The sequence below is a fragment of the Rhipicephalus sanguineus genome, chromosome 8 (genome assembly GCF_013339695.2).
Source record: "Rhipicephalus sanguineus isolate Rsan-2018 chromosome 8, BIME_Rsan_1.4, whole genome shotgun sequence".
Classification (NCBI taxonomy): Eukaryota; Metazoa; Arthropoda; class Arachnida; order Ixodida; family Ixodidae; genus Rhipicephalus; species Rhipicephalus sanguineus.
In genome coordinates, this window is record NC_051183.1 from 63,910,520 (window position 1) to 63,936,828 (window position 26,309).

A 26,309-nucleotide genomic window follows, 5' to 3' on the forward strand; every position below is an offset into this window, starting at 1 on the left:
GCAAAGCAACCCGCCATTCTTGCATTCTTTAGACTTCGTAACGAAGGATCACACAAGAGGAACTTCGATAATGACTTTACAGCGGCATCAGCATGTGTGCGAAAGACGCCGCACGCATTGAAAGACGCGGCACAGGAGAGTGGCTAAGTGCCAAGTGTCATGGCACTGACAAAACTAAAAAAAAAAAAAAAACGATTAAACAAAAGTTCGGCTGGGCGCAGACGTTCGCGCGCTTATCTGTCGAGACGACGCGAGCGCCACCTCGTACCTCTGCTCAAGCAATATATAGGGACGCTCATCGCCTATCCTCGCTGGCAAACTCGTGCGGAAAGATAAAATAACGTCACTGCCTTTAGTTTTATTCCGGTGAATTAGTGGCAGCAGCATCAGCTTGAGAAGCTCGAGCTCAGCCAACGTTTATTGCTTCGCACGGTGGTGGTGCGATCGCAGTATCTTGTATCTTAAGATACACGATACATTCTTCAATGTATCGGAACTACAGATACAGATACTTGTTTTGCGCGACGTATCGCGATACAGATACAAGATATCCAAAAAATTGGGGGACCCTTAAGCTTCGCCTTTAAGAGTTGAACGCGACAGCGAAATCCGGCCCCTAGTGCGCACTTCAACCACTAAGTGCATACTTATTAATGTGTATTGCTACACTCACACACGCACGCACGCGCGCGAATTTTACAGGCTTTCGATCTAAAGCAAGAGTCGCATATGGCCTCCAAGATATACGCCGCGCGCCGGCCCTCTCGGATGCCATGAAAAGTCGAGACATATTTCTCACAATGCCTCACAGATGGCAGCACATTATCTAGCGTTTGCTGCGTTGGCTTGATATGTTTTCCTCTAGATGGACATAGTTGTCCATTTTTAGAGCTGTTTGAAAGCTCGTGTGTGTATTTAGCGGCGATGGCTGCACTATCCCGGCGTTTTTCGACGTAGTTTGATGGCCTCGCGAATGCGCCTACCGTATGGGCTCGTTTTCGTCGTGACACCTGCCGAACAAAATGCGTTAAAGGCCAACTCCGGCGATTTTTTGGCCATGTTAAAGTAATGGTGCTTTTATGTTCCTGAGACGCTCTTGTTACGGGCCCGATAGCAGAAATACTCGGCAAATTGGAGAATAATTTTAAATAGGCAAAAAGCGCAAAACTGAAACCGAAACCCAACCGAGTGTACTGTCTACGTATGACGTAGACGTTGTTAAGAACGAACCGGAAGTCGTGCAAGGCATGCCGGTCACGCCGGCGCGGAGTATGAAAACTGTAACAGCCGGGATGACCAGCGAAGCGCCGGCCAAACCAACGCTGTCTGTCGCCTTGTGCACAGCAGATGCTCGCTGTAGCGGCCGAAGCGCCGAAGTTAGCGGTGCCCTCGGCTGCGTCACTTCCGCCGCCTTCCCAATACTGACGTCACGGACACAATGTTGCCAATAATTGTGGGAAGCCAGGAGGGCGTTTGCAGAGAATCTTTAAAATTCATTTGCAAACAATCTGCGCATGTCTCAAGCCTGTAATTTGGCATAAATGACGGAAACGTGCAAAGGAACGTACCCAGCGAATTTCATTGAGATCCATCGACCTCGAAAAATCGCCGGAGTTGGCCTTTAAGGAGACTCCTTCTACTACATGGCATTTATGTAGTGTTTTTGTCCGAAGCAGCTGTAAGCAACATCGTGGCTTTGTGGTAAGACACCTGCTTGCCACGCGAACGGCCTGGGTTCGATCCTCATTGGGACCGAAGATTTTATCGTTTATTTTATTTGCTACTTTCTCGATTTTTCGCTCACGGATGATTTTTCGCTCACAACAACGGTGCCGACGCCGACAGCGGAATTTCTGCGACACGAGCTCTCTAACGCTACCGCGTTAAAAAAATCACAGCATATCCACGGAGTGAATGATGATGAGTGGGCGAAGCTGCGGAGGTTCATCGGTAAACTGTGAATCTTCCGTGAATTCTGCCCAGTACATCATCACCGACGTGAGATCGGGCGCGTTTATACTAAAGGTTCAATGAGTTATGACGACTTGCAGCTCACTTTAATTTTACATGTACGCTGTGAATTTTCATTGTTTAGAAAACCATTGCTTTAGAAAACATCTGGCGTCTTTCGTTAAGCAGCTGGCGTCTTTTCGTTTTGCTTTAGAAACATCTGGCCTTCTTTCGTTTTGCTTTTACAAAACATCTGGCGTCTTTCGTTGGTTTATTTCATCAATCAACAGCGTTTTGAACAAAATTTTTATTGTTTAATCACGCACAGGAGAAATCTCACCAGGCACTACCTTGGAAGTAAACAATGGCTGCTAATGGGAATGAGAGACAGAAGAAGTCGGCTTTTAGCTAACACTTACACTTCTACTTCTACTAACGTTTCCTACTGGAACATGCCAATGGCTGCTAATGGGGAATGAGAGACAGAAGAATTCGGCTTTTAGTTAACGCGCACGCTGCGAATTTTTTATTGTTCAACAACGCACAGGAAAAATCTCCCACCGGCACCACCTTGGAGGTCAAAGCGTAAGACTGGTTACGCACTACGACTACTACGACTACGACTACGAGGGACGAACGGGTGCCGCCTTAAGGAGCTTCGCCCCTAAAAGTATCTAAGATAGTATCGAAGATACATGTATCTTCGATACTGCCCAGCACTGTATCCGACTATAGGTTACAATCTAAGAATACAGCTACGCCCACGAAACCGCGGCGCGCCTGTCCTTCACCTGTGAATGAGAGTCGTGCTAGGTGGTTTCCGATCCAACCGTAAGCACTTTTTCTCGGCTAATGTAAACAGCACGCATAGTGGGAGTGAAAGGGTCGTCGTTACTAACTAAAACATCAAGTTTTGCGGAATAACGATGCCAGAGACCCTGAAAAAATTTGTCAGGACATTCAAGTTTCCGACCCAAAACCAGCGACACAAACGTGCCTCTTTGTGGGAAAGTCAACAACCCGCATTGTTCGTACATATATCACAAAAACAGCAATTTTTTACCGAAGGGCAGAACCTTCAAGTTTTCTAAAACTAGCGGGTAATAAGCACACATGAATAAATACATTACATAAAGTGGGCGAGAGATCGCCCTCCGTTGTAGCTCAAATGGTGGAGCATCGGACGCGTAATGCGAAGGTTGTGGGTTCAGATCCCACCGACTTTCCGGAAAGGGTGATTTTTCGTTCCCTTTAATTCCTTTCAATCTAAGTGAGAAGTCATTAGACTACAGTTGAGAAACCACAACCCTGTGTTTTTGTTTGCTTAATTGTGTGTCGATTTCATTAGCTGTGTATACTACCTAAAACCAGCGACACAAACGTACGTGCGTCTGCAGACTGCATGGAAAAGTCAACTACCTGCAACACTCGTGAAGTGCATGTGTCAAAAAAAAAAAAAAAAAACGGTTAAGCACTATTATAGATCGGGCATTTATGCAAATTATTTGTGGGAGGAGGGGCAGTGATGGCTTTGGGCAGAGCTGGAATGTTCTGTTATGTTGTAACCGAGTCAGGTCCGTAGCTAGAGGGGGGGGGGGGGGAGAGTGCTAGAGGCCCGCCCCCGCCCACCCCCTTCCGAAATTCTGATGGAGGGGGTGTTTTACTGAAAATAAATACTGAAAATATGTCTTTATATAATAGTCCATTAAGGCCTTCAGCAAGTCCCACCCTTCCCCCCCCCCCCCCCCGCAAAAAAAAAACACGCCGGGCTGCCGTATGCTGTTCTACCTTGGCGTAACGCAGACACCACGTGTGCTTGCACGCGCTAGCGCGTTCGGGCCTGTGTAAGGGACTGGGTAAGACGCTGTGGCCTCTCCCTCTTACACTCTCTCAGCAATCACGTGATGGCGTCGGGGAACGAGATTCTGCAGACGCGCGATGAACCCGCGTGGCGTGCTCCATCAAGAGTTCGGGACGAGTAACTGCAACAGCAACTACAGTGAATGCATGGTGTGCTCCACATGCAAGGACGCGTTAACATCGGGCAAGGTGCCCGTGATGAACGGAACTCTAAGTCGACCCATGCGCGCCTTCGCATCCACACATAGTTCCCTTTAGTGGGAGATGGTGAAATTTTTAGCTCTCTCGTACTGGACACCAGTACCTGAATCTGCCGACAGTAATTACAGCGAAATCCTTAGTGTTCGCAATTTCCTAATCATATTGAGAAAAATTGCTGCAACGTAGGAAGATATTTTTGAAAGAGCTCTGCTTTCTCTCTCAGCCCTGGCGCAGCCCGTAGATTTTACAAAATTCCTTTGCCGCAAGTCGTTCAAAACTTACTCTGGGAAAGCCGGAGTTTCTTTTTTTTTTAGCGTTCATGTTGCCAAAGTTCATATATCGAGGGTTGTGATGAAATGTGTACGATAAAAAAAAAAGAAGACACGGCACGTACGTAGCATCGATTGATGAGCGCAGTTTACATAGCAATATGCTGTGACGCTGTCCGTCTGCAAACTATAATTTTAAACGCATGTTTGTTTTCTAACCCTCTAATTATTTTTTCTCTGAACTATATGCTTATTTGAAGCGGGGGAAAGCGTTTTTTATTCTTCGTGTTGTCGGTTTTTTATGTATTTCTAATTAATCCGCGTTTCTCAGTGATTTAGCTTGATTTTCCGAAACGCGTCTGTAGTCAACAAACACCACGGTATCCGAAAAGAAAAACGGCAGCAGGAAAGACTTCCTACGATTACGTTAACATGTTCTGCCTCTTGTTTGCGTGGTGTGAGCGACGCATCCCGCACTTATGAACTCAATTATAAATGCGCAAATGCTAGGTTTTTCACGTTGTCAAAACAGGCCCTAGATCCAGAAAGCTGTTCGCTCGTAAGATGTCGCAATGGGGTTTCTTACGTACGTGCACCAGTGTGCGATTTGTTGCTTTTACAAAATGCTAGATAAGGTACCGACCAACCACAAAGTATTTTTACTACACATCTTACCTACGAACAGCTTTGTGAATCTGCGCGCAGAATTATCGCGTTTCAGGCAAGCGCTTCGACGCGCCGCATAGGCCTCCCAAGCTCGGCCAGGGGGCGCTGCGTCGCACGCGTTTCGCCGCCTTTCTTGCGAAAACCGGTCGCTCCTGTCCCCACACCAGCCTTTTGACTGCGCTGTCTCCGCACGTTCAGGCACCCTGCACGCGCTGTTCTCTGCTCGCCGTGCACGTGCAGCTTCACGTGTCGCTTGCTCTGAAGGTTTAGAAAGATCCCAGATATGGAAAGAAACGTTTTAACGGTGGGAATCTTACCAGAGGAGGACGGTTGATCGACCACCTTTTCGGGACAGAGCAGGTCGTCAAGGGCGATGCTGTTAGTGCGAGCGCGTGCAGATGCTGAACGGGCGCATTTCTTTGACATGAGTAGGGAGGTGACTGCGCGAGTTCTGTAATTATGTTACCGGTAAAACGCACATTCGTTGCGGCAGTCGTGTATACTCGGAGCTGTCAGCAACCATCCAGCACGCTTTCGCGTGCGTTTTCTATTGATAACTTTTCAATTGCTTGGATGCCAAGTTTGTCGTGCGGCTTTAAATTTATTATGAGCTCATTGTGAAGAGCATAAATTTACATCTGCCCTGTTGAGTCACTGGCTGCATCGCAATGCGCAGTGTTCAGTTTCGTGGGAGTTTCACTTTTGCCGAGGTTTGCATCGAATGATAACAACGTCGGATCGCAAGTTTAATGTCGCCTTGGATTTTTTTAGAGCTCCCTTTGACAGCATAATGATATACGGAAACAAAAAATAAATAGATATTTCATGCCCACTTCGACGATGCATGTTTCTTGCAGAGGCGTGATTCATTTCGAATAATATCGACGTCTGATCACGCACCGTGTTCGCTTATTCCAATGTCGCTTTGGTTGTTTCGACAGCTCGCTTGGTCAGCATCATACTATACAGGGGCGTAGCCAAGGGGGGGTAGGGGTGGTTCAAACCCTCCCCGAAAATTTTCAATTTTGCTTGCGTATATGTACACGCACACATACAAACGCACGCACAAACATACATAAAGTATGGTTGGACCCCCCCCCCCCCCGAAAAAATTTCTGGCTACGCCCCTGATACTATACAATACCCACTGGGATCGCGCATGTTTATTATTATGCCGAGATTTGTGCCCAATAATAAGCGCATCTGAATTCGCGAAGCCATCGAAAATTTAATTGCCACCTTGGTTCTTTTTTCAGCTCGTTTCCAAAGCGGCATGCAAGGCTTTTTATTACGTGCCGAACGCATGACATTAATACGAGGCACGCCGTGGTGGATTAATTCGGATTAATTTCGGCCACCTGGGTTTCTTTAACGTGTACGTAAATCTAAGTACGCCGGTGTTAGTGCATTTCGCTCCCATCGAAATGCAGCTGCTGTATGCATGAATCGAACCCATGACCGCGATTTTAGCAGCGCAACACTTCAGCCTTCTAAGCAATCACGGCGTGTCGCATGCAAGGCCAATATAAACGCTCAGTGCAAACATACATCTTAATTCTGTTTACAGGGAGCCGCGACGGGAAATGTACCGCAATCAGCTGAATTAAACACTTAGTACTCACGGTACGTTATTTAAACTGTGGTGTAATAAGCCCAAATGCTCCGCTGCTGTAACATTACAAATGGTTGACTCGGAAAGCCAGCGCGCAATCTCGAAACGTACAGCGGCTGTCTATTTGTTGTAACTTCGGTTCACAAACGCACTTCCCTTTCAAATGAGCACGATCATCGCGTTTCTCCCCGTTAATAGTTCGTAATACTGTGTACGACAGAAACTGCTTCACGGTGACAAGACCGCGAAAGCATCGCGGCTAACTGCCATAATCCACTCTTGACGCCTCTGCTCCTCGGACTGCTTGCATTGGAAACGGTAGAACATGACAGGAAGTTTTCGGCTCTTCGACATTTTTAAACTTTTGTGACAGTTCACAATGCAGCAGGACTGCGTGTCTGCTTTCGAGTACGACGAAGGAACGGCACCCATAGCGTGAAAAATGCGAGATAAAAGCCCCAGGGAGCACGTTCTCCGCGCGCGCGATGGGAAAACCAAGCAAGAGCGACCCGTCCCAGCTACCGGAGTTTTGCCCTCTCTCCGCTGGGGCGGCGGATGGCGCTGCGCAAACTTGAGCGTTGGAGGCCTATGCGAGCCGGTCTCGCCTTGCGAGTCTCGCACGCTGACGGCGGCTGAGAGTGACGGGCGAGGAGGAAACGGCCCTGAGAGGAGGAGTTTGTACTACCTTTAAAAAATACATGGACGTAAGAGTTCTCTGGAGTCATCTCGTGTGCCGCGCAGCGCAGCACGCCGTGGTGGAGGGCTGCGGAAATTTAGACACTGTTTCGGGCACTTGCCGCTTTCTTTTGCCCTGAACAAGATGGCCGGCGGCCAAGTTTTCGAGGCTTCACCTCGACACTTAGGCGGGCATGAGTGACCTCCACTCCAGGAGTTTTCGCACAACCTTGCGTGCCTTAAATATTTATAATCAGCTAGTTATTACTAAATTTAAAGGTGTCACATAAATGTGACCCGCTGTAGCCGACAAGAGAATTTTCTTCGCTAAAACCAGAGAAAAGAAAAATTATGGCAGTGCTATCTCGGAGGCAATATGTCAAGCGCCTAGGTGGCCGAGAGATGGCGCTAACTGTTTTTAGAAGCAGTCATCATTTGTCTACAAGACTAGAGCAAGGAGGTTTTAAAAAAATATTCTGGAGTGGAAGCTCTAGCTATGCCCTGCCAGCAAAAGTGAAGCCAGCTTCTGCCCACCAAAGAGCTCGGAAACATGCTCTTTTCTGGTGGTGCCTACTTAGAGATCAAATGGCTTTGATCTGTTAGTGTAAATACTACGTTAATTATAAAATAAAAGATCGTTGTGGCCGACAAGAGTAACCCGTCGAGTGGAGTACTGGCGATTGATTCCCAATAAAATTTGCCATGACTCTGAGGCTTACTAACGAAGACTAGTACCGCAAATACAAACTTGGAGCAGTATCTGCCCCGCGAAAGTTGCCATATTAAACTCGCCTGGCGTGCGCGGGGAACGCTTGCTTTCCTTCGGCAATTGCCGGTGATTTATTGTGCCCCTCCTAAGATGGCGGGCGCAGCCGCCATCTTTTGGTGGGTACGGCTTCACTCTTGCGCAATAATCGCCGCTCCACCAATATTTTTTAACCTCCTTGGGCTAGAGTGTACTAGAATACTAGAATATTATAATACACTCTAAGAAGGAGATTATATATATATATATATATATATATATATATATATATATATATATATATATATACTGGAGCGTAGGCGTCCGCATTGCCTTACCGGCTAAAGTGAAGCCGGTGTTTACACACCTCTTACCTCGAAAACATGTACTTTTCGGGTCGTTCCCGCTTAAAATAAAGTTTTTTTCGTGCTGTCATTGTAAACGGTAGGCAAATGCTAAAATAAGAGATAGGCGTTCAGGGGCGTAGCCAGAAATTTTTTTCGGGGGGGGGGGTTCAACCATACTTTATGTATGTTCGTGCGTGCGTTTGTATGTGTGCGTGCCTATATACGCAAGCAAAACTGAAAAATTTCGGGGGGGGGGGGGGTTTGAACCCCCCCAACCCCCCCCTTGGCTACGCCCCTGTAGGCGTTCATGATTTGAGCTCCAATGATATTTGCCGAGATTAAGGGTTCTTGAGAAAATCAGTAACGTAGAGACACACATTGAGCAATATCTCTCCGGAAAGATTTGCCACATTAAACTTGTAGGGCTTAGTAGGAAAACGCTCCCTTATCTTCGGTGAACGCTAACGTTTTAACCTGACCCTACTAAGATGGCGGAGGCCGCCGCCATATTAGGGTGGGTAAAGCTTTACTCTTGAGGCATAATTATCATTCCAGCAATTTTTTAAAACCTCCTTAGGTGCCTTAAATATTATCAATAGCTAGTTATGACCAAGGAGTTTAGAAAAAATCGAACTTCCTTGGTTATGACTAGGTTTATGGGTGTCACACAGGTGCACGGTGTTTTTTTCTTACACGTCTACAGAAAATTTTTTCGTCACCAATATAAAGATAGGAACACACAAAAAAAAATGTACGTTGTAATCTCGGGGGCAATCACGCACAGATTGAGATCACACGCGTAGATGGCCGAGAGATTGCGCTAGCTGTTTTTAGAAGCAATGGCAGCAATGGTCATTTGTCTATGAGCAGCGCTTACGCCGTGGATCTCGGAGGCCACAAGCGTAACCAGCGCTGCAGCGAGCGGCACAGCAACTCGGCGGCGCCGAAGGGCTCACCGCGCTTTGCATGTTGCGGTAAAACCTTACGATCTCATCCTAAATACGTTGTTCCGTTTCATTACCAAGACACGAAAGACCGGCGCTATCGAATTGAGCGAGCTCGAGCGGTTCAACGACTCCGGAGTCGGGGGCCTGTCGAAAGTAAACACTACCGGCGGTGAGGAGAGGCTGCGTGTGCGTGGTATAGAACGATTTCGCCGGCATTCGAAAAATCTGCAGCCAAGGTAAGTGCTTAACTCGCACGATATTTCGCTAAAATAATTTCTATTGTGCTTGGTGTTTTGGCTAGGGCCAACTGTCCTCCCTGTGCGATACGCGAGTTCTAACTAGAAACGGTGTGAACAACCTTTCAAGTAAGCCCACCACTGCCTCGCAACGATCTTCCCTTCATTATTGTCGTAAGCAGTGTTCGTATAACTGCGATTTCCGCACCGTTCTGATTCGTACACGGAACATACAGCCCCCCTCCCCCAGTTTACGCCTTTACTGCGGGCATTCGAGAATTTCTGTACGCACGCTCGCGTGTTTATCCTAGCGCCGGCGTCAAGTACGCATTTGGAACCATGGCGGTGTTATGCACTGCCGAAAGTTGAATGCATGAGCTTTTTGCCCCACCAAGCTAATCATCAGTGCCGTGTGTTTTTCCTCAATTGTCAGCCTTGCAGAGTGCAACACCTAGCGGTGGTGCTGGTTCCCCATATAGTAGCCTAATGCAAATGGGACCACTTGCCGCAAAGCTAACGTTACTTGCATGAAGTTCACGTCATCAATGCAAACACAGTAGTGACTAGCACTCCTGACACGGTTTCGTAGTGAACTAGTTCAGATTGTCGGACGTGGTTATGATTTCGCGTAAATATAATCTTATTTCAGGCTGTTGGTGGTTTCACATTTGCGAAGAAACGGCTGAAAAAAGCCGCTCTTGTGCCTTAGAAGCCGTCTGTAATATTCAAAAGTCCCTAATTTGGGTCTCTCAATTAACTCTTGGGCATTGCTTACCAGTGGTTGGACCCGCTCCATAACTAAGGACGAAAAAAAAAAAAAGAACTCGGGATAAGATCACACACGCTGCTAAAAACTAAACGTAGCAATGTTCAACATAACCATGTTGAACGAAGTTGGTTATAGATAGCTGGCACATGACGTCGTGGACGCAGCTTCATAACGTACTGGTTCACCAACATGGTGGCTTTGATGATGTAAAAGCAGCACGATGACATTGTGCTTAACACGATCCAATATGATAATGATGCGGCCACACTGTTATTGGCCTCTGTGCTTCAATAACAAAAGAACTTACAAGTGATGCAATGGTAACATTAGCACGACTTGTGTTCTACCATGCAGTGCACCAACATGGCAGTTTCAGTGACATCAGTGCAAGCCATCTATTGCTACGTGCAGTAGATGGCTTGCACTGACGTCATTGAAACAGCCACGTTAGAGCATCAACATGGTTGGACACGAACTTTGTGATGTCACATTAGTGTTATCATTGCATCGCATGCTGGTTCCTTCGTTATTCATCCAGAGAGGCCCATTGACATTCCGGCGACGTCATTATCACACTTAAGCAGGTTAATCGTCGCAATACTATGTCATATACTGTTGATTATACTGTAATATAAACCGCCATGTTGGAGCCATGTAGAGTGTCTATGACGTCACGTGCAAGCTATCAATATTCATGAGCGTTAGTGAAGTTATGAGTGATACAAATAGTACACAGAGTGCTCAGTGTGTGTCGCATCTTTTACTGCAATGATTCTTCTGACAGGAGGGAATTGTGGGTGAGATTTCTAATTTTCATTACTCTAGCTAGCCGTTGTGGTGACTAAGTGGCCGAGGCGCTGTGCTTCTAACCGCAGAGGCACAGTCCTGGTTCCTAGTTACGTCGCCCGCACTTCAATGGGGTGAATTTCAAAAATTTTTGTGGTGCTTAAATGTAGGCACGCATAAAAAAACACCAGGTTGCCAAATTAACTTGAAGTCCCTAAAGCCAAAACCCCATATACGGGAAAATCCATGCGACGGCTAATAGGGATGCAGAAAGCGACGAAAGTGGCTTTCGTGCACACAGATTGCCTGGTTGACCGCTCAGTTTCACAAATCTGTAAAGTGTCGCCCAGAAACTATATGACCGACTGGCCAATAGCAAGAAGCCGGAACGGGATGTATGTCGTGATTCACTGCCAGCACTGTACAGAAAGAGCAAATAACTGAACGTTCACACACGTCAGAAGAAAAAAAATTAATGCTAGACTTCTAGAATTATTTTATGCCTCTTTGTACTACAAAACGTATTGCTTTACATTACATATCACTGTCATCACACCAGTTTCATTGCAGAGTAGCCGCTGTCTTGCCAGCTATACTAGATATTCGTCGCCAAAGCCATTGTGTGAATGGCATTCAGTTTGCTCAACGGTAGCTTAAACAACGACATCTCCGTTACATCAGTCATTTTCTGTCGCATAGATTTTCGCGCATATAGTGTTCGACTTTAACTTGTGAGAATAAGGAGGTTAACCCGCTGATTCATTGGCGTTGGCACAGAAAAGTTGTGAGCTGCGAGCCCTGAAAGTCATATTTCTGCAGACAATGTCCTGTACAACGGCATTTCAATACAGTATCACAACAAGCTTGCTTATGCTGTGTTTGGTTTCATTGACGGTCTTGAATAGGAATGAAAAGTATGTAAAGTGTATGGGGGAGCCGAAGGGGCACTTGCCCTCCTCTAAGCCACACCAGCACTTGCACCCAAGCTACACCAGTGCTCTGCCCCCTCCCCCAACCACAATGCAACACAGGTTTGCACCACCCAAGAAACAATCCTGCTGACACTCACGCATGTGAGAGATTAGAAGATCATGCTAGAAGGTTGCATGTTTAAATCATGCTTAGGTCACAACTGTAGAGCGGATGTGAAAATGAGATGTGACTTTGTTCCAGCACTAGAGCGCAAGCCCAACTGTTCTTTATTTCGTTGGTACCAGGGCCATCTACCCGCTTGCTCCGCCTTTGGCATCACCTGACTTTGACATTCCTCAGGTGATCGAGTTGATGCCACTGACGCTGCTAGTAAATTCATTGTGGCCTGACCAAGCTCGCAAACAGCTTTAAAGGGGTTACTGACATCATTTTTCGGGGGTGTGTTTACACTGTCATATAAATCTCCTGCATACAGAGACGGCTCTGAGCAAGTGTGAGGCTCAGCAAATGCTGGTAAGATATTTTATTTTCATATTAAAGCCAATTTTTTCACGGCGCACCCACCGACATCGACACTAGCTTGACGTCAGGCTACAGTACCAATTCTAGTGACCTCACGCAGCAGTCTGGCTAGTTGTGATGATGTCAGGCACCAAAGCTTCCAAAATGGCCACTTGTGCATCACCAACGGAATCACGGTGCGCGAGCCACGATATCTTGCGCGAGCATGTGACGAGAAGCTCATGCCGTGTTGTGACTTCAGGGTACAGTAGGAACCGAAACTAGCTTCCGAAAAAACTTACTGTAATTATTTTTTCAGGGTGCACTCATGCTTAGCAGTACATTTTCTAGGCTCTTGAGGGCTTGGCCTTTCATTTGACGCAAAAAGAAACAACTGAAAATGTTCGTGTCAGTGCCCCTTTAAGTGAAATTCGGCCGCAGCTACTGTCAGCGCTGTCTCTTGTTGTGTATGGTGCAGTCTCTAGTAGGTACCGTAGCTTCGTTCTGGGGACTGGATTCTGAATTTCAGGGAACCTCAGCACAGAAGACGTACGGAGGAGAATGCTGGAGTGATGTAGTTTGCGAGTTGGTATCCTGTACGGCGTGCGAAAACAGCGCTTTTTATGCTAAATTGAGGCTTTCTGTTCACATACTAATTCACACGTCTAATTCAGATAACTGGGTACTTTGCGTACAGCCTGTCATCCATTCTTTGTGCTTTCTCAGTGCTGCTCTGCACGTTTACCCAGGTATGTTGGCATACTGCCCCTGAGGACCAACTGTTCAAGTCTGCAGCTACGGAACACTTTGTGGTGTCGCTGTGAACTATTGTTTTTCCTTTGCATCGCTGTTGCTATTTAGTTTTGTGTTCATATTGTATCTGCCTCCCTGAAAGCCCTATGGGTCTTGAAGGTATATTAACAAATGGATGAAAATAAGACAATACATCATAACCTTTTCTCTGGCCCTTCTATCAAAACCACCAACCTATAAAGCTATCTTTCGTTCCAAATTCAGTATGCCAATGCTTTTCTTAAAGGACCCCTGACACCAACATTTTTGTTTGTGACTTTTTTACTGTAATTTGTAGTGTTGTGTCTGGTAATCCCAAAATTGAATCGTAAATGCTCCATCGTATCGTGTTTTTAATGCTAGTGTTGTTAATTGCAACGACTTTTGTGTCACTTTGAAACGCCCACCTAAAACTATAAGAAATTAGTGCCCCGCAGTGGGGGAGCATCTAAGATCACGTGCACTTGAGTGTTGGTGACATTGAAAGCGCAGTTTTGAAATCGGGGGCCCCCGTGCGCGGTAAATATTCGAACGATTTGGGTCATTGGGTATGAGTAAAGCCTGTCAAGCGCGTGTCCCCTCAGGAAAAAGAAAAGCATTTCTGTCCTAAGCAGCCAGAACTACCTTGAGAGCAGCCCGACAACAGAGCAAGAGAGGTGAGGAATAATAGCCCTCGCCGGGTTTATTGTTCCTGTGACGTCGACAACATTCACTTTACTCGTGGAACGTTACACGGGGCCTCGTTCTACATCACACCAGAGGCGATGTGGCGAGGTGCTGCCAACTCAGATGAGCACTGACTCTTACTTTAAAACCAAGTTAAAATATCTTAAGGCTAACGTTTGCCACTAGTAATGGATCAGAAGTGCCCATGTATACAGGACAATCAAACAACACAAACATCTCGAGGTTTCAGTTTCAGTGTCGGGAGTCCTTTAAGGTCCCTGAAAGTTATTTTAAAATTCATGTAAGCGGTTAGGCTACAACTTGAATGAAATTGCTTTCTCAGCAATTTAAGCGGAGAACCTTGTGTCTGAGGAGCTACGGGCAATTAAAGGTTTCCTCCTCGAAGCTGTAGTTTTTTTTCCCTCAGCTCTTCTGCTCAGCGGCAGGGGCAAAGCTCAGTCCACGATCCACTGCCAGTGCGCCATATATTTCTGTTGATTGCGGACTGCACTCTTTGCATTTGTCTCACTGATCTGTGAGTGTCACCACAAATACAGCCGCTCGCACTTTGTTTTCCAGTACAAATGCCAAGAAACCAGTCAGATAGGCCAGTTGAGTAATGTCCTAAAATAGTGCTTCATCTCAAAGCAGGGGCAGCTGCTAACTAGATGCGGCGGCGGGTTGTGATGTTATGAGGAAACACATGTTATGAGAAAACAGTGAGAAACTCTCTGCCTTTCATTAAAGGGACACTGAAGGCAAATATTCAATGTGGATTGCTGAAATCGACTTCCAGAAGCTTCGTAGTGCTTCTTTCGTGCCAAGGAAATGCTTCGTTTAAACGAAAATCACGCTTTAGTGGTCCAGATGTCGTTAGCGCAATTCAAACAGCGCACCTCCAAGAGCAGGCCTGAATGTAGCATTTGCCCTGTCAACTCGTTCCTGGGACACCTTGTAATGCTTCTTCAGTTGAGCACAAAATGTTGCTCATCTCACATTGATGTAACAGGTATTCTCGTTGTGCACACTTGTTTCACACATGCTGATTGCTCATCTTACAAAATAACATTGGTCCGCCTAGTAACACTTTCTATAACACCAACGTATGCTGCATTGCCGTACACTCTAACCAAAACTTGAGTATTTGGGTGGTATTTCTGCCATGCAACTATAAGTGACATCCACCTCATGGGCTTTCCTCACGTTATCAGTGTGGTCCTGGCCTTTTCCTGGTCAGGAAGAGCATGTGCGCTATATTAGTGTGACAGCATTCTTAATAGGAAAATGGCGAGAGCCGAATCTTCAAGAAAAGGAACTTGAGCAAGCTGGAGGATGATTATTGTTATGTGGCAGAAATACTCCCTAAATACCATGTTTTTTCTTAAAAAGTGCGTGTGTGCAAATTGCTACACACGGCATTGATTTCTGCATAATCAATGTCTCCATAATGTCTTGTGGAATTCGTGTGAAACAGTGTGTAAGTCTTGTAGCTTGCATGCCCGAATGTGCGGGTCTGATTGATCTAATTGTAATGGGTTGAAGATTTCCTACTAGTAGAACTGAAATAATTATCCGTTGCCTAGCAGTGGTATGACTTCGTTCCTGGGCATCTCTGCAACTCTGCTCCGGTGTCATCCTTCGCAGATGCCTTCGACACCGTTGTCCTGCAAAGAATGCTGCATGCAGTTCACCGGTCCCGTGCCTTACATGGACCACATGCAAAGCGCCAAGCACAAGAAGAAAATGGCGGCCCTGAACCAGACCGACGCGCCAGCTGCGGCTACGAACACCAAAGCAGCGGGCGCCGTCAAGGGAACCTCCATACTAAGACACCCGCTGCCGTTTGCTTGCAAGCTGTGCAACGTTTCGATGAACTGCGAAGCGGCCCTGATGGCACACAATAAGGTGCGTTGTGCTGAGTTTGCATTACCACTGCCTAGCGTAAGTGCATCCACAAAAAAATCATGGGCTGAATTCACAAAACTTCTCTTTCTCAAGTGCCTTTTCCCATTGGTCAGCTGGCTCCACTAATGATATGTCCCGCATCAGGAATGGCTGAAATATTCTCTTAAGAAATTTCCCTTGTAAGTGTTGTTGCTTTGGGATGTTAGTACCCATGAATAATTGAATCGACCTGTCTAAAATTTGTTTTATGCTGAAGCTTATGGAAAAGCGAACTTACAGAAGTGCTGACTTATTCTACGAGAATTCAGTTTCTCCTGTGTTTGCAAATTGGGTAAGCGGAGCAGTGCAGATACCATTTCGTAACGAGAAACACAAGCGGCTGACATTTGAAAATTCGGCGACTGGCATTTATTACCGCACACTCTCATCCGTATTTACTCGAATCTAAGCCGATCCCCCCCCCCCCCACTTTCGCACATCGTTTTTTCGCAGAAAACATCGGCTTAGATACGAGTAAATACGGTAACTACACGCTGCGTGTCCCTGAGATGTGCTAGCAGCAGTGGTCTTGAGCAGACAATAGCTGCCTCTGAATTGCCTCTAAAAGGCCTTGAAGCTGCAAGCCTCTGCAAAGAGTTTGCCATGCGCACTTTGCCATCTCCACTAGCCAACTCTGGCGCAGGAGGCCGTGTCGGCGCTGTACCCAGTGTCGCGAATTTATTGGGACACTCTAGCGAGTGCTGCTTTTTGCCAATTCTCGCTTCATGGCTGTTGGTATTGCGATGTTTATCGAGTGCACTTCAGTTATTCCGGGATTCCACTGCCTGAAACTTGCCAAAAGCCAATGTTAAACGGTCAACAGTTTGTTCAGTTACCCAACACCGTGTCGACGTTTTCTTGTGGCGACATTTCCCACCGTAACAACCCCCAACAAGAATTATCCGGCGTGAGCCTGAGGTCGCACATCCAGCCACCTTGAAAATCAGCTCCTCTACCCAACCTGCATTTCCAATCTCTGTTGTTCAAGTGGTTTTCCACCAGGAATTGATCAGCATGAGCGTAGACTCCGTCTGTACGACCAGCCGCCCTGATGCCTACTGCTATTCTGGGATGCCACCTTGCCCCATATTTAATTTTCAGTCATCTTTACAGAAACGATCTGGATGGGTTGGTAATGACGACACACATGTTGCTTCCACTGTTGTCGGATTGAACAGATACCTCGTTGCTGTCGCAGCTGTTGGAGATCCTCGATCTGGACCTATTCTGGCTACTGTTGCACACAAGGCCCTTTTCATGCCTACACAACCCATTCTGACTCTGCGAATACTGGAACTGCGAGTACTGGAAGTACCGCCGTGAGCGATACCTCTGGCCCAGCTTACCGCCTATCAGGAACACCGGAACACCATGCAGCATCTGCTGGAGTTGATAATATTAGCTGTGTTTCAATTCTGGACAGCATCGTAGACAGTCTACGCTGACAGCTTAGAAGACAGCATCGAGCTCATGTTGTCCGAGAAATGGAACGCGTCTAGAAGACGTCTACGTGACGTGATGCCACCTCGCGTCGAGAAGAGAAAGCTAAGAAAAACAAACGTAAATGTTCTTTCTTTAGCCTCTTTCGTGTTCAAACCTATGAAAAATTTAACGCGGCTTACATTGAGCGCCTGGAAAAGCGCCTACTGGTGTACAGACGACCATACCGGCGAGATCCGAGCTACGCAAGCATTTCGCTGAGCCGCATTCTTGTTTGCACAGCAAAGTAGCCTGCATCGTTTTTGTCTCCGATGCTGTCTTCTCGAAGCTGTCTATTTTGCCGGCTACGTGAGAATTGGAATGGGACTTAAGATGGCCGCTGTCCACTTAGTTGTCTATTTAGCTGTCTACGGTGAGTATTGGAAGGCACCCACTGTCGCAGGGCATAGCCAGTATGGTTGCTCCCTTGGAAAAGAAAAAAGGAATAGAGAGATTGCACCAGATCCACCACTTGAGCTTGTAGAAGAGCTGTGCTGCTTTCTTTATTAACCGTATTTACTTGTACAGTGATTCCACTCCTGCACCAACTGCGCCAAAGTGCGCCAAATTGGATTTACTGCGCCCATCCTGATAATATCGACAAAAATTGCGCCAAACTGCACCAGAGTCTCGAGCTTGGAGGTGCCTATCACCGGCAATCGCACCGCAGGCACGTCAAAACATTTTCAGCTTGATCTTGGGGCCGCCAAAGTCACAACCACGGACCAAGAAATATTCCACTGCATAAACTGTGCTCGCATGTGCATCCCGAGTAAGCCACAATGCCATGCACGGTGCCGACGCAGCTTATGTTGTACAAGTCGTCTCAACGGCAAAACACGCTCTCCGCAGAGGTTTGTGACGTCTAGGACAATTGGGTAGCGAGAAAGTGTGGCGGCGATCCATCTGCAGACATCGTCTGTTCTAGAAACGCTGCTGGTAGCTCGTTTCAAGCGTCGCATGGCGCGTAATTAAAGCGATGTTCGGTAATAACTACACGCGTGCCGCTAAAATGTCTCACTTCTGTTGCTGGACATCACGGAATGAAATCTGGGAACGCTAGGAATAGATATAGTATGGAACAATATCGAATTTTACGTCCTTTGCGTCCTTGGAAGAGCATATCAGCGGTGGGAACGCATTGACACTTTTCCTCAAGTGTATACTTTATCGATGGATCTTCATCTAGAAGAGCTTTTTCGTAATTCCTTCCACCAGCACACCTGGGTTTGTAATCGCTCTTGCGGGAAGTACCCCCAAGGAGGCTCTGCCCTTTCGAGCTCGTGAGTGCTATAGAGTCCCAATGGGAATTATTTGCTCGCTTATTTTTAAAATGTCATCTCTTAATGAAAGCATGCCTCCAGGTCGGAGCAGCCCAATTCGGTTTTAATATGCGCAACTGTCAGTAGCGGGCCCGCCGCTGACGGCCCTAGTGTCGGAAGGCCCACTGTGAAGCGGTTACGCCATGTTACACGTCCACCCCTCTTCTTCCAGGGTCAGTAGCTGACGGTTAAAAAAAAGCAATGAATGTGATACCAACAAATTGTATTGTGTGAAGTAAGGCTAGCAGCTAACTCTTTTGGATCCGATCTCGTGTAACTCTACAAAACGATGGTTTAAGGGAATATAGCTGCTCCAGGGACCAGAGTGGTTTTCGTGCTGTCAATTCTCTAATGCAAAGTAAGCGTTGAGAGCGCAGCAAGTTTACGAACTGTCCCCCTCCCCCCCTGACTCCCTTCATTCTCTTTACGAAAAACGGGCAGGGCGTTTCTTCTTTGATGAGCGCTTTGATTGCTCTTTGATGAGCAATCGATGGCAGACGTAGCACGCGGGTTGATGTTATCGCAGTGCCCTCCGCGCAGCGGAGACGGCCGGCTCGTTTCACCTCCCCTTCAGCCGCGTTGTCGCCTGTGCTTGCGAGCTTTTAATCGCGGGTGGAACATATGATGCGTGAGGTGATGTTATCAATTTTGACTTTATACGGAAAGTGACGGCGACGGCAAAAACCCGTCGAGTGGGCCCATATAATTGCTGTCGACAAAAAAAAAGACAAAAAAATTGGGGGACTCTTAAGCTTGGCCTTTAAGAGTTGAACGCGATAGTTATATCCGGCGCCATCCTCATCGTGCTCTGTTTCACTTGTGATTATCTTCAGTCGCCCAGCCAGCCAGCCACACGCGCACACACACGACATACCTATAGTAAAGGTTTCCGGCCTCTTCAACAGCACTTTTATGACAACGTGCGTGTAAGAGAATGCGCGCACTAATGTGTATGCCCTTTGTAATGGGGGGCATGCTTTAAACCAGCAGCAGTTAGACGCGTGATACTTTCTCCAAGTTGTGATGCCCCCACTACGTGTTCGTAAGGGAATACGCACAGTAATGTGTGTTCCTTTTGTAATGGGTGGCCGGCTTTAAACCACCAACTCGTTATGCAGTTCACATGGTGTGACACCCGATTGCAATGTACGCTTGTACCCTGTTTTACTGCGATATTACATCTTGTACTGTGACACCTGTACACAGGACGCGTGTTTTTGTGAAGCATGAAAGTTAATTTCAGTGGAATTCCAAGCAATGGCGTAGCTCTGAGGTAGAACACCTGCTTGCCACGCAGACGAACTGGGCTCGATTCTCACTCGAACCGAAAATTTTTTATTATTTATTTTATTTGCATCTTTCTCGATTTTTTTCGGTCACGGACAAGATGATGATTTTTCGCTCGAAACCAACGACGCTGACGGCGGAATTTCTGCGAAACGAGCTCTTTAACGCTCTCGCGTTAAAATTGAGGAGCTATTCTACTCTGTGAAGTGGATAACCAGCGAAGCTGCTTAACGCACGGTACAGAGGTGATGTGGTGGAGGCCAGGTTGTTAATGGCCAGGCTGTTAACGCTTGATATGCAAACATCAATGCGAAAGCCTAAAGTGCCTCATCAAACGCAAGAATTAACCGTCGGCATTGGCGGCGTCAACACGAGCGATGAAAAAAAGCGTCATTATCACGGGATGACGTCATAGATCACCAAAACTTGCGGCGTCATGATGTCATACACCGTGGCGTCACATGATGACATCGTCACATGACATAGTCGCTTTGCACTGCCTTTGTGATCGGTGTGTCAATGATGGAGGCACCGCAAAACCAGGTGAGATGAAGAAAGGTTGCAATGCCTCCAATCCTAGAGGCGGTGCATAACCATGTTAGCTGCAGAAACCTTTCAGCGAGGGGCGAGGGAGGATCAATGCGTCGAGTGAGAAAAATAAAGAAGGGAAGATGGCTGTCGCCTTCGAGTCACTGAAATAATCGCTGAAGAGGTTATTCCAGTACACTCAACTGCATGACGCCTTTATTTTTGGTGTTATCGAGTGGAACATGAAGGGCTCCTGAGGTGATTTTCTCCATGAGCTCTTCATAAGAGCCCCATAATAATTACTCAGGTTCTTGAATGTAAACGCAACTTGCTTCTCCAACGTACTCCAGGATGTGAAATTAGCTGCTCCAGAGTGCTCCCAGATGCAAAATTATCTGCTCCAAAGTGCTCCAAGATGGAAATTTTTGCTGCTCCAAAGTGCTTCAAAATGAAAATTTTCCTGCTCCGAAAATTGCTCCAAATCAGAAGCCTTCAGTAACATCATTGCTTGTATAATAATTTCACTTCAAGCTTACCATTGCAGTGAGTGTCAACAGCACTTGCCATCTTGTGAGGGGGCCACCTTGCCTCGTGCTTTCACCTTTCGTTATGCTTTCAGGTGATGGTAGGCAAGATCTCCCATTAAGGCTATTGAATATGCACTTTACCACAGCAGCCGCAGAGCCGGCAGGCTTGAAGTGAACGCTGTCCCGCATCGTTTTTCTTACGGTGACATTAAGGGGGGATGAGGGTCTCGAAAAATTTTTTTTTATTTATTGTCCTATCTTAATGAAAACTGGCGTGCATGTGTATAATTGAACGGAGATTTCAAATCTGCAAACATATTTCAAATATTTCATTTAGAAAGGAAGTTATGACAAATTTCCTCATTGTAATTAGGAAATTCCTTACGGGTTGTTATGGTAACTTAGAATACAAAAGGTTGCTTTTCAGGACTACGTGGCTCTTCTAAAAGGTCCACCTCACAGGCTAAAGCAAATTAGATGTCAAAACAGCTGTTTCTTTGATCAGAAATAATTTTCAAACTTGGAAGGTAAAAGTTAGCTTCCAGTAATTAGCTGGTACTTATCAAATAATTACAATTGCATCGATGTTCAGAAAAAAAGAAGAGCTTTAGCCTGTAGTTCAGGTGCTGCTGGAAAAAATGATACCAAGTTTGTTTAAATATGTTCATAGAAACCTCCTCAAAACTTCCGTAAGGCAGATTCACTTCACAAAAATAACAATGCTGAGAAAATCGCGTTTCAAGATGTAAAAACATTTTAAATTTAATTTTTTGAACATGTAAGAAAAAAAAAGGCCATTTTGCCATAACATAATATTTTTCCAGAGCATAATTTGGACTACAAATACCTGAAATAGTGATTTCCAAAAGTTGACAATTTTTACGATTTTTTGCTATTTTAAGACCCTCGTCCCCCCTTAAATGCTCTGTATCTTTAAACGGGGCATAAGCATCAAGAACTTGCGGCCGCTTAAGGAGGCCTGGGAATGAGCGGCGGCGCGTTGTCTGTGGCCCTTGTAGATCCTTGAGAAGCGCTTGTCCGGTGTGTATCTCTTCCTAGTCCCTGTGTTTCTTTTGCGCTTCTCAAGGATGAACAGTTTCCAACTAAGCCAAATATCTGTGCCCCTGTAAAATTGCGCCCACGCTACGTCTATGTCACTTTATGTAGTGATGACTGTACGTAACAGGGCTTTGCCGAACGATTTGGACTGTGAAAAAGCTGCCTTTCTAGCACCTGATCGCTTTTTCGATTCGTGGTAATGTCGTTTGGATCCTGCAGCGCACCTGCCACGTATGAATACATGAACTCTCTCCTTCAATGCCTGGTGGTTCTCGTGCCTCTGTTGCTCGGATAATGTAATAATGTTTGTGCTTCCTCTTGAAATGCACATCAAATGCTTCTCATCAAACCCACCTGCAACTGAACTCGATCAAAGTGCGACTTTGGCCGTCGCCAAATCACTTTGCTCAGACGCATGGTTGACATGAATGCAGCACAACAGGACCCAGAGGAAATCTGTGCAGTAAGTGACTTTCCTGTCCTGAAATGTGCCAAAGGTGTGCACAGCTACGTAGTATTTGCTTTTGCTCATACAACCCCCATTTTGTAAAGATCATCGGCCCATCCGCTCCGTGCAGATGGTCGGCGCTCCATTGGTGAATTGCCCCAGGTTCACAGATTCAGTTTGGCGTAACTGGTTCATCACTGGTGCTTGGCCCCCCTCTTTGCCAGCTCACAATGCTGCGTTTTTGGCATGGCGACATCATTTCCATTCACGGTCTAGTTCGCGCCTACGTTCCTCATAAGCAGCTTGCTCCTCAGCAGTGCACAGTGGTGCGGACTGCACGAAGCCTACGCATCTTGATCCACCGCTAGATTGCACGTGATTGGTCAAAGCGAGATCATGTGACCTGCCAGCTTAGCCAATGGCGTTTCAGCGGACACCTGCTACTACTATGGCATATGCTAGGCAAAGACAGCTTTTCTGTAAATATTTCAGGGCGATGGCATGGCCACTTGCAGAGCTCCTAAAGAAAGACGTCCCTTTCAGCGGGAGCATACGAGGTCTGTTCTCTCATGCAATCAACCTCTAACAGTGCCATCAGTGCTTGCCCATATTGATGCTTCTCCACCTACCAAAGTTCATACTGATGCCAGCAGCCGTAGCATTTGCGCAGCACTAAGGCAATGCTAGCGTCCACAAACATGCTACTGCTTATGCCAGCTGCCTCCTCTCAATGCCGAAACACAACTATTTCGCCACTGAACTTGAGTTTCTGGCTTTAGTTTGGGCAATTGCGATGTTCTGGCCATACTTATAGACACCCATTTTCATTTGTCACGGGCGATTGCGCATCGTGGTGGTTGTCCTCACTGAAGGATTCCACAGGTTGTTTTGGTTGCTGGGCGCCACAGATAGAGGAGCCTGTCTATTCCGTCACTCAACAGTCCCAGCGACCTGCACAAGGACATGAATTGCCCCGCCACAGTGGTCTAGTGGTTATGGCGTTCGACTGCTGACTCGAAGGTCGTGGGATCGAATCTTGGCTGCGGCGGCTGCATTTTCGATGGAGGCGAAAATGTTTGAGGCTGTGTACTTAGATTTAGGTGCGCGTTAAAGAACCCCAGGTGGTCAAAATTTCCGGAGCCCTCCACTACGGCGTCCCTCATAATCATATCGTGGTTTTGGGATGTTAAACCCCAGATATTACGAGGACATGAATTGTCTGTCAAGTTACCCTTCTGGTGCACGTGATGACGCAGGCAAAAGGAGGGCAGGCGAAAATTTGGGGTGTGGGGGCTTCCGCTCCTCATTGCCATCCTGATGCCTGTCCTGTTCGCCTCTACGTTGTCGCTCTTCTTCCCCCTCCTACTCTTGCCGCTCCTCTGAAAACTAACTGGCGCAGCTTCTTGAGGTGAGCCTGCCTTGACGACACGATCTGAAATTCCTAGACTTACACTACCTGGACATAACAGCCTGATCAAAGTAGATTTAAACAGCACACCTGTAACAGCACTCATTGACACTAGCGCGCGCTCACACATTGGTTATAAATCGAACCTCCGTGCTCAACTAAAGGTTCTGACTCCTGCAGTAGGGTATGGATTTGGGCTGGTCGGTTAGTGATTATGAGTATAGAAAAACAGCACTAAGAGACAGGACAGGGAAGGGCAAAGGCCACAGCACTGACTAATAGCGCTGTGGTCTGTGTCCCTTTTTCATCCTGTCTTTTTAGCACCGTTTTTCTACTTCTTCTGACTCTTATCCGATCGCTGTAGTCTGCATAGCCGATGGTGCAACTCCAGCTGTTAATGGGATTCGTACCGCCGGTGTCACTGTTGCCGGAGGCCATATTCTTGTTTTGTTTTACGCATCGGAGCAGTGCCTGCATGAAATCAACTTAGGAGTTTCTGTTGGCGCATTCCGCCCTTATTGGCTGCTCTGTGGGTGCTGTCCAACTCCCCCTAACATACGCTGTTGAGCCTCCTGGTCCTGCACCGAGTAGGCTATGTTCCACCGATTGTCTTCCTACTTCCTCTAGCAGTGATGTATATCGATGTCTCTCCCAGTCCACCTGTGGCTGCTGATTACTACGTCATGTCACCCAAAACTACCATCGTCTGTTCGCAGAATGTCACGTTCGCACACACGGTCAGCAGTGTAAAGGACAATGCCGCACGTCTCCCTATCGTGAATTTTGGACTAGGCTTTTGAAGAGATGTCCCGATTGTTTGTCTTTAATGGCTGACCACTGGGCCAAACAACCATTTTAGAGCATCGAATCAACACCGGCAATGCCAGTCCGAATTACCGACGACTTTATCGTGTTTACTGAGGGCCAACACATACAGATGGAAGTTGACAATATTGCCATGCACGCTTCTTTTTGTCATTTTTATGTAACTAGTCCGTTGCACGCATAGCCGCCGCCTTGCCCAAGCCGCGCCCTAATGTCTGAGAACCTTCCAGATTATCTTAGAACCTTCCTATAGGCTTAAGCGCGCATTCGCGAACAGTTGAGATTATTCTTGAACTAATGCAGCCACCAGCGATAAGGCTCGAATGTTCAATGCTGCATGCATAAATGCTGACGTGCCTTACCGCAGAGCAGATTATCAACAGCCGACGCTCTGTTCGCTGCTATCAGTGCGCAGTGTGTATTGCTGTAGTTTGACTTTATGTTTCCTGGCCACAAGTTCGGCCAAATAAAGAGTTTCATCTTGGGACACGCCGACTGCTGCCTTCGTCGACGCCACAACCTCATGACAATATGCTTGCCTGCGATATTCTTCCAGCCCCTGGGCTTCCCCTATCACGCTTGTCAGGAAGAATGATAACAGCTGGCACTTCCCCCAGTAACAATATCTTTTTGATTCAATTCAATTTTATTTATTTCAAGAGGGATGCCATCAAACCTTGTTAATTCGATCCCTGTTAATTTGGAAAATCAGATAATTTGGATGTGTTCTCTGGTCCCTGCGAGCACATGTATTATTTAATGGCACCAGTCTCGTTAATTTGGTTATATTTGGCCGCAACCCGGTTCATTCGGAGAATTCTCAGAGCGCACCAAGCACGAAGTGCTGCAAAGGAGCGAAAACGGCGTTCTTGAACAACCAAAACGGCCGTGGGCCTTCAAAAATGCATGGTCGCCATCCACAATCTTACCAAAATCGCATTGTTGGTGACCTAGACTTCAGCGGTTGGGTCAGAATTGTTTCGTTTTCGATTTTACTCGGCACACATGAACTGTGTGGATGCTATCTATGATTGCGTGGATAGCATACAAAGCTGCTACTAGCAGTGTACATTGTTCACTTATAGTCACTCTGCAAGAAAATCTCTGTTTATTAATTCATTTTCATTTCCTTACCAAGGTACAGTATTTCTGAATTCATTCTCCTGATATAGCGCACAAAGTGGAAAAACCCGACCTCACCGCTTAGCACCTGTCCGCCTGAAAATTGCAAAATTTGATCATACGCTCGAGTTAGGTTTCTTTTGTCCTTCTGCTAGCGCTTGGGCATCTGCTTTACACATGGTTCCAAAGAAGACAGGTGATTGGAGGTTATGTGGCAATTACTGCGCGTTAAACAAAGTGACGATTCCCAACAGGTATCCTACTCCTCACATTCACGACTTCACCGCATTGCTTCACGGTTGCTGCATATTCAGCAAAGTGTATCTAGCAAAAGTTTACCACCAAATCCCTGTGGAGCCTTCCGACATTCCTAAAACTGCAATCATCGCACCTTTCGGCATGTTT

The 26,309-nt window shown here is 46.6% G+C and overlaps 1 protein-coding gene across 2 annotated transcripts in view; it reads left to right on the forward strand.

Moving 5' to 3' along the window:
• The window catches only part of LOC119402026 (zinc finger protein 346), a 51,111-nt gene that overhangs the window by 14,356 nt on the left and 10,446 nt on the right, over nt 1-26,309 (forward strand). Inside the window, exons 1-2 of one of the 2 annotated variants that reach the window (XM_037669089.2) lie at nt 9,241-9,508; nt 15,600-15,860. In XM_037669089.2, coding sequence (XP_037525017.1) covers nt 15,600-15,860 — 261 coding nt within the window. In that variant the 5' untranslated portion in view covers nt 9,241-9,508. Of the gene's footprint in view, nt 1-9,240; nt 9,509-15,599; nt 15,861-26,309 lie in introns of those variants that run through there. The other variant, XM_037669090.2, reaches the window with a different exon arrangement.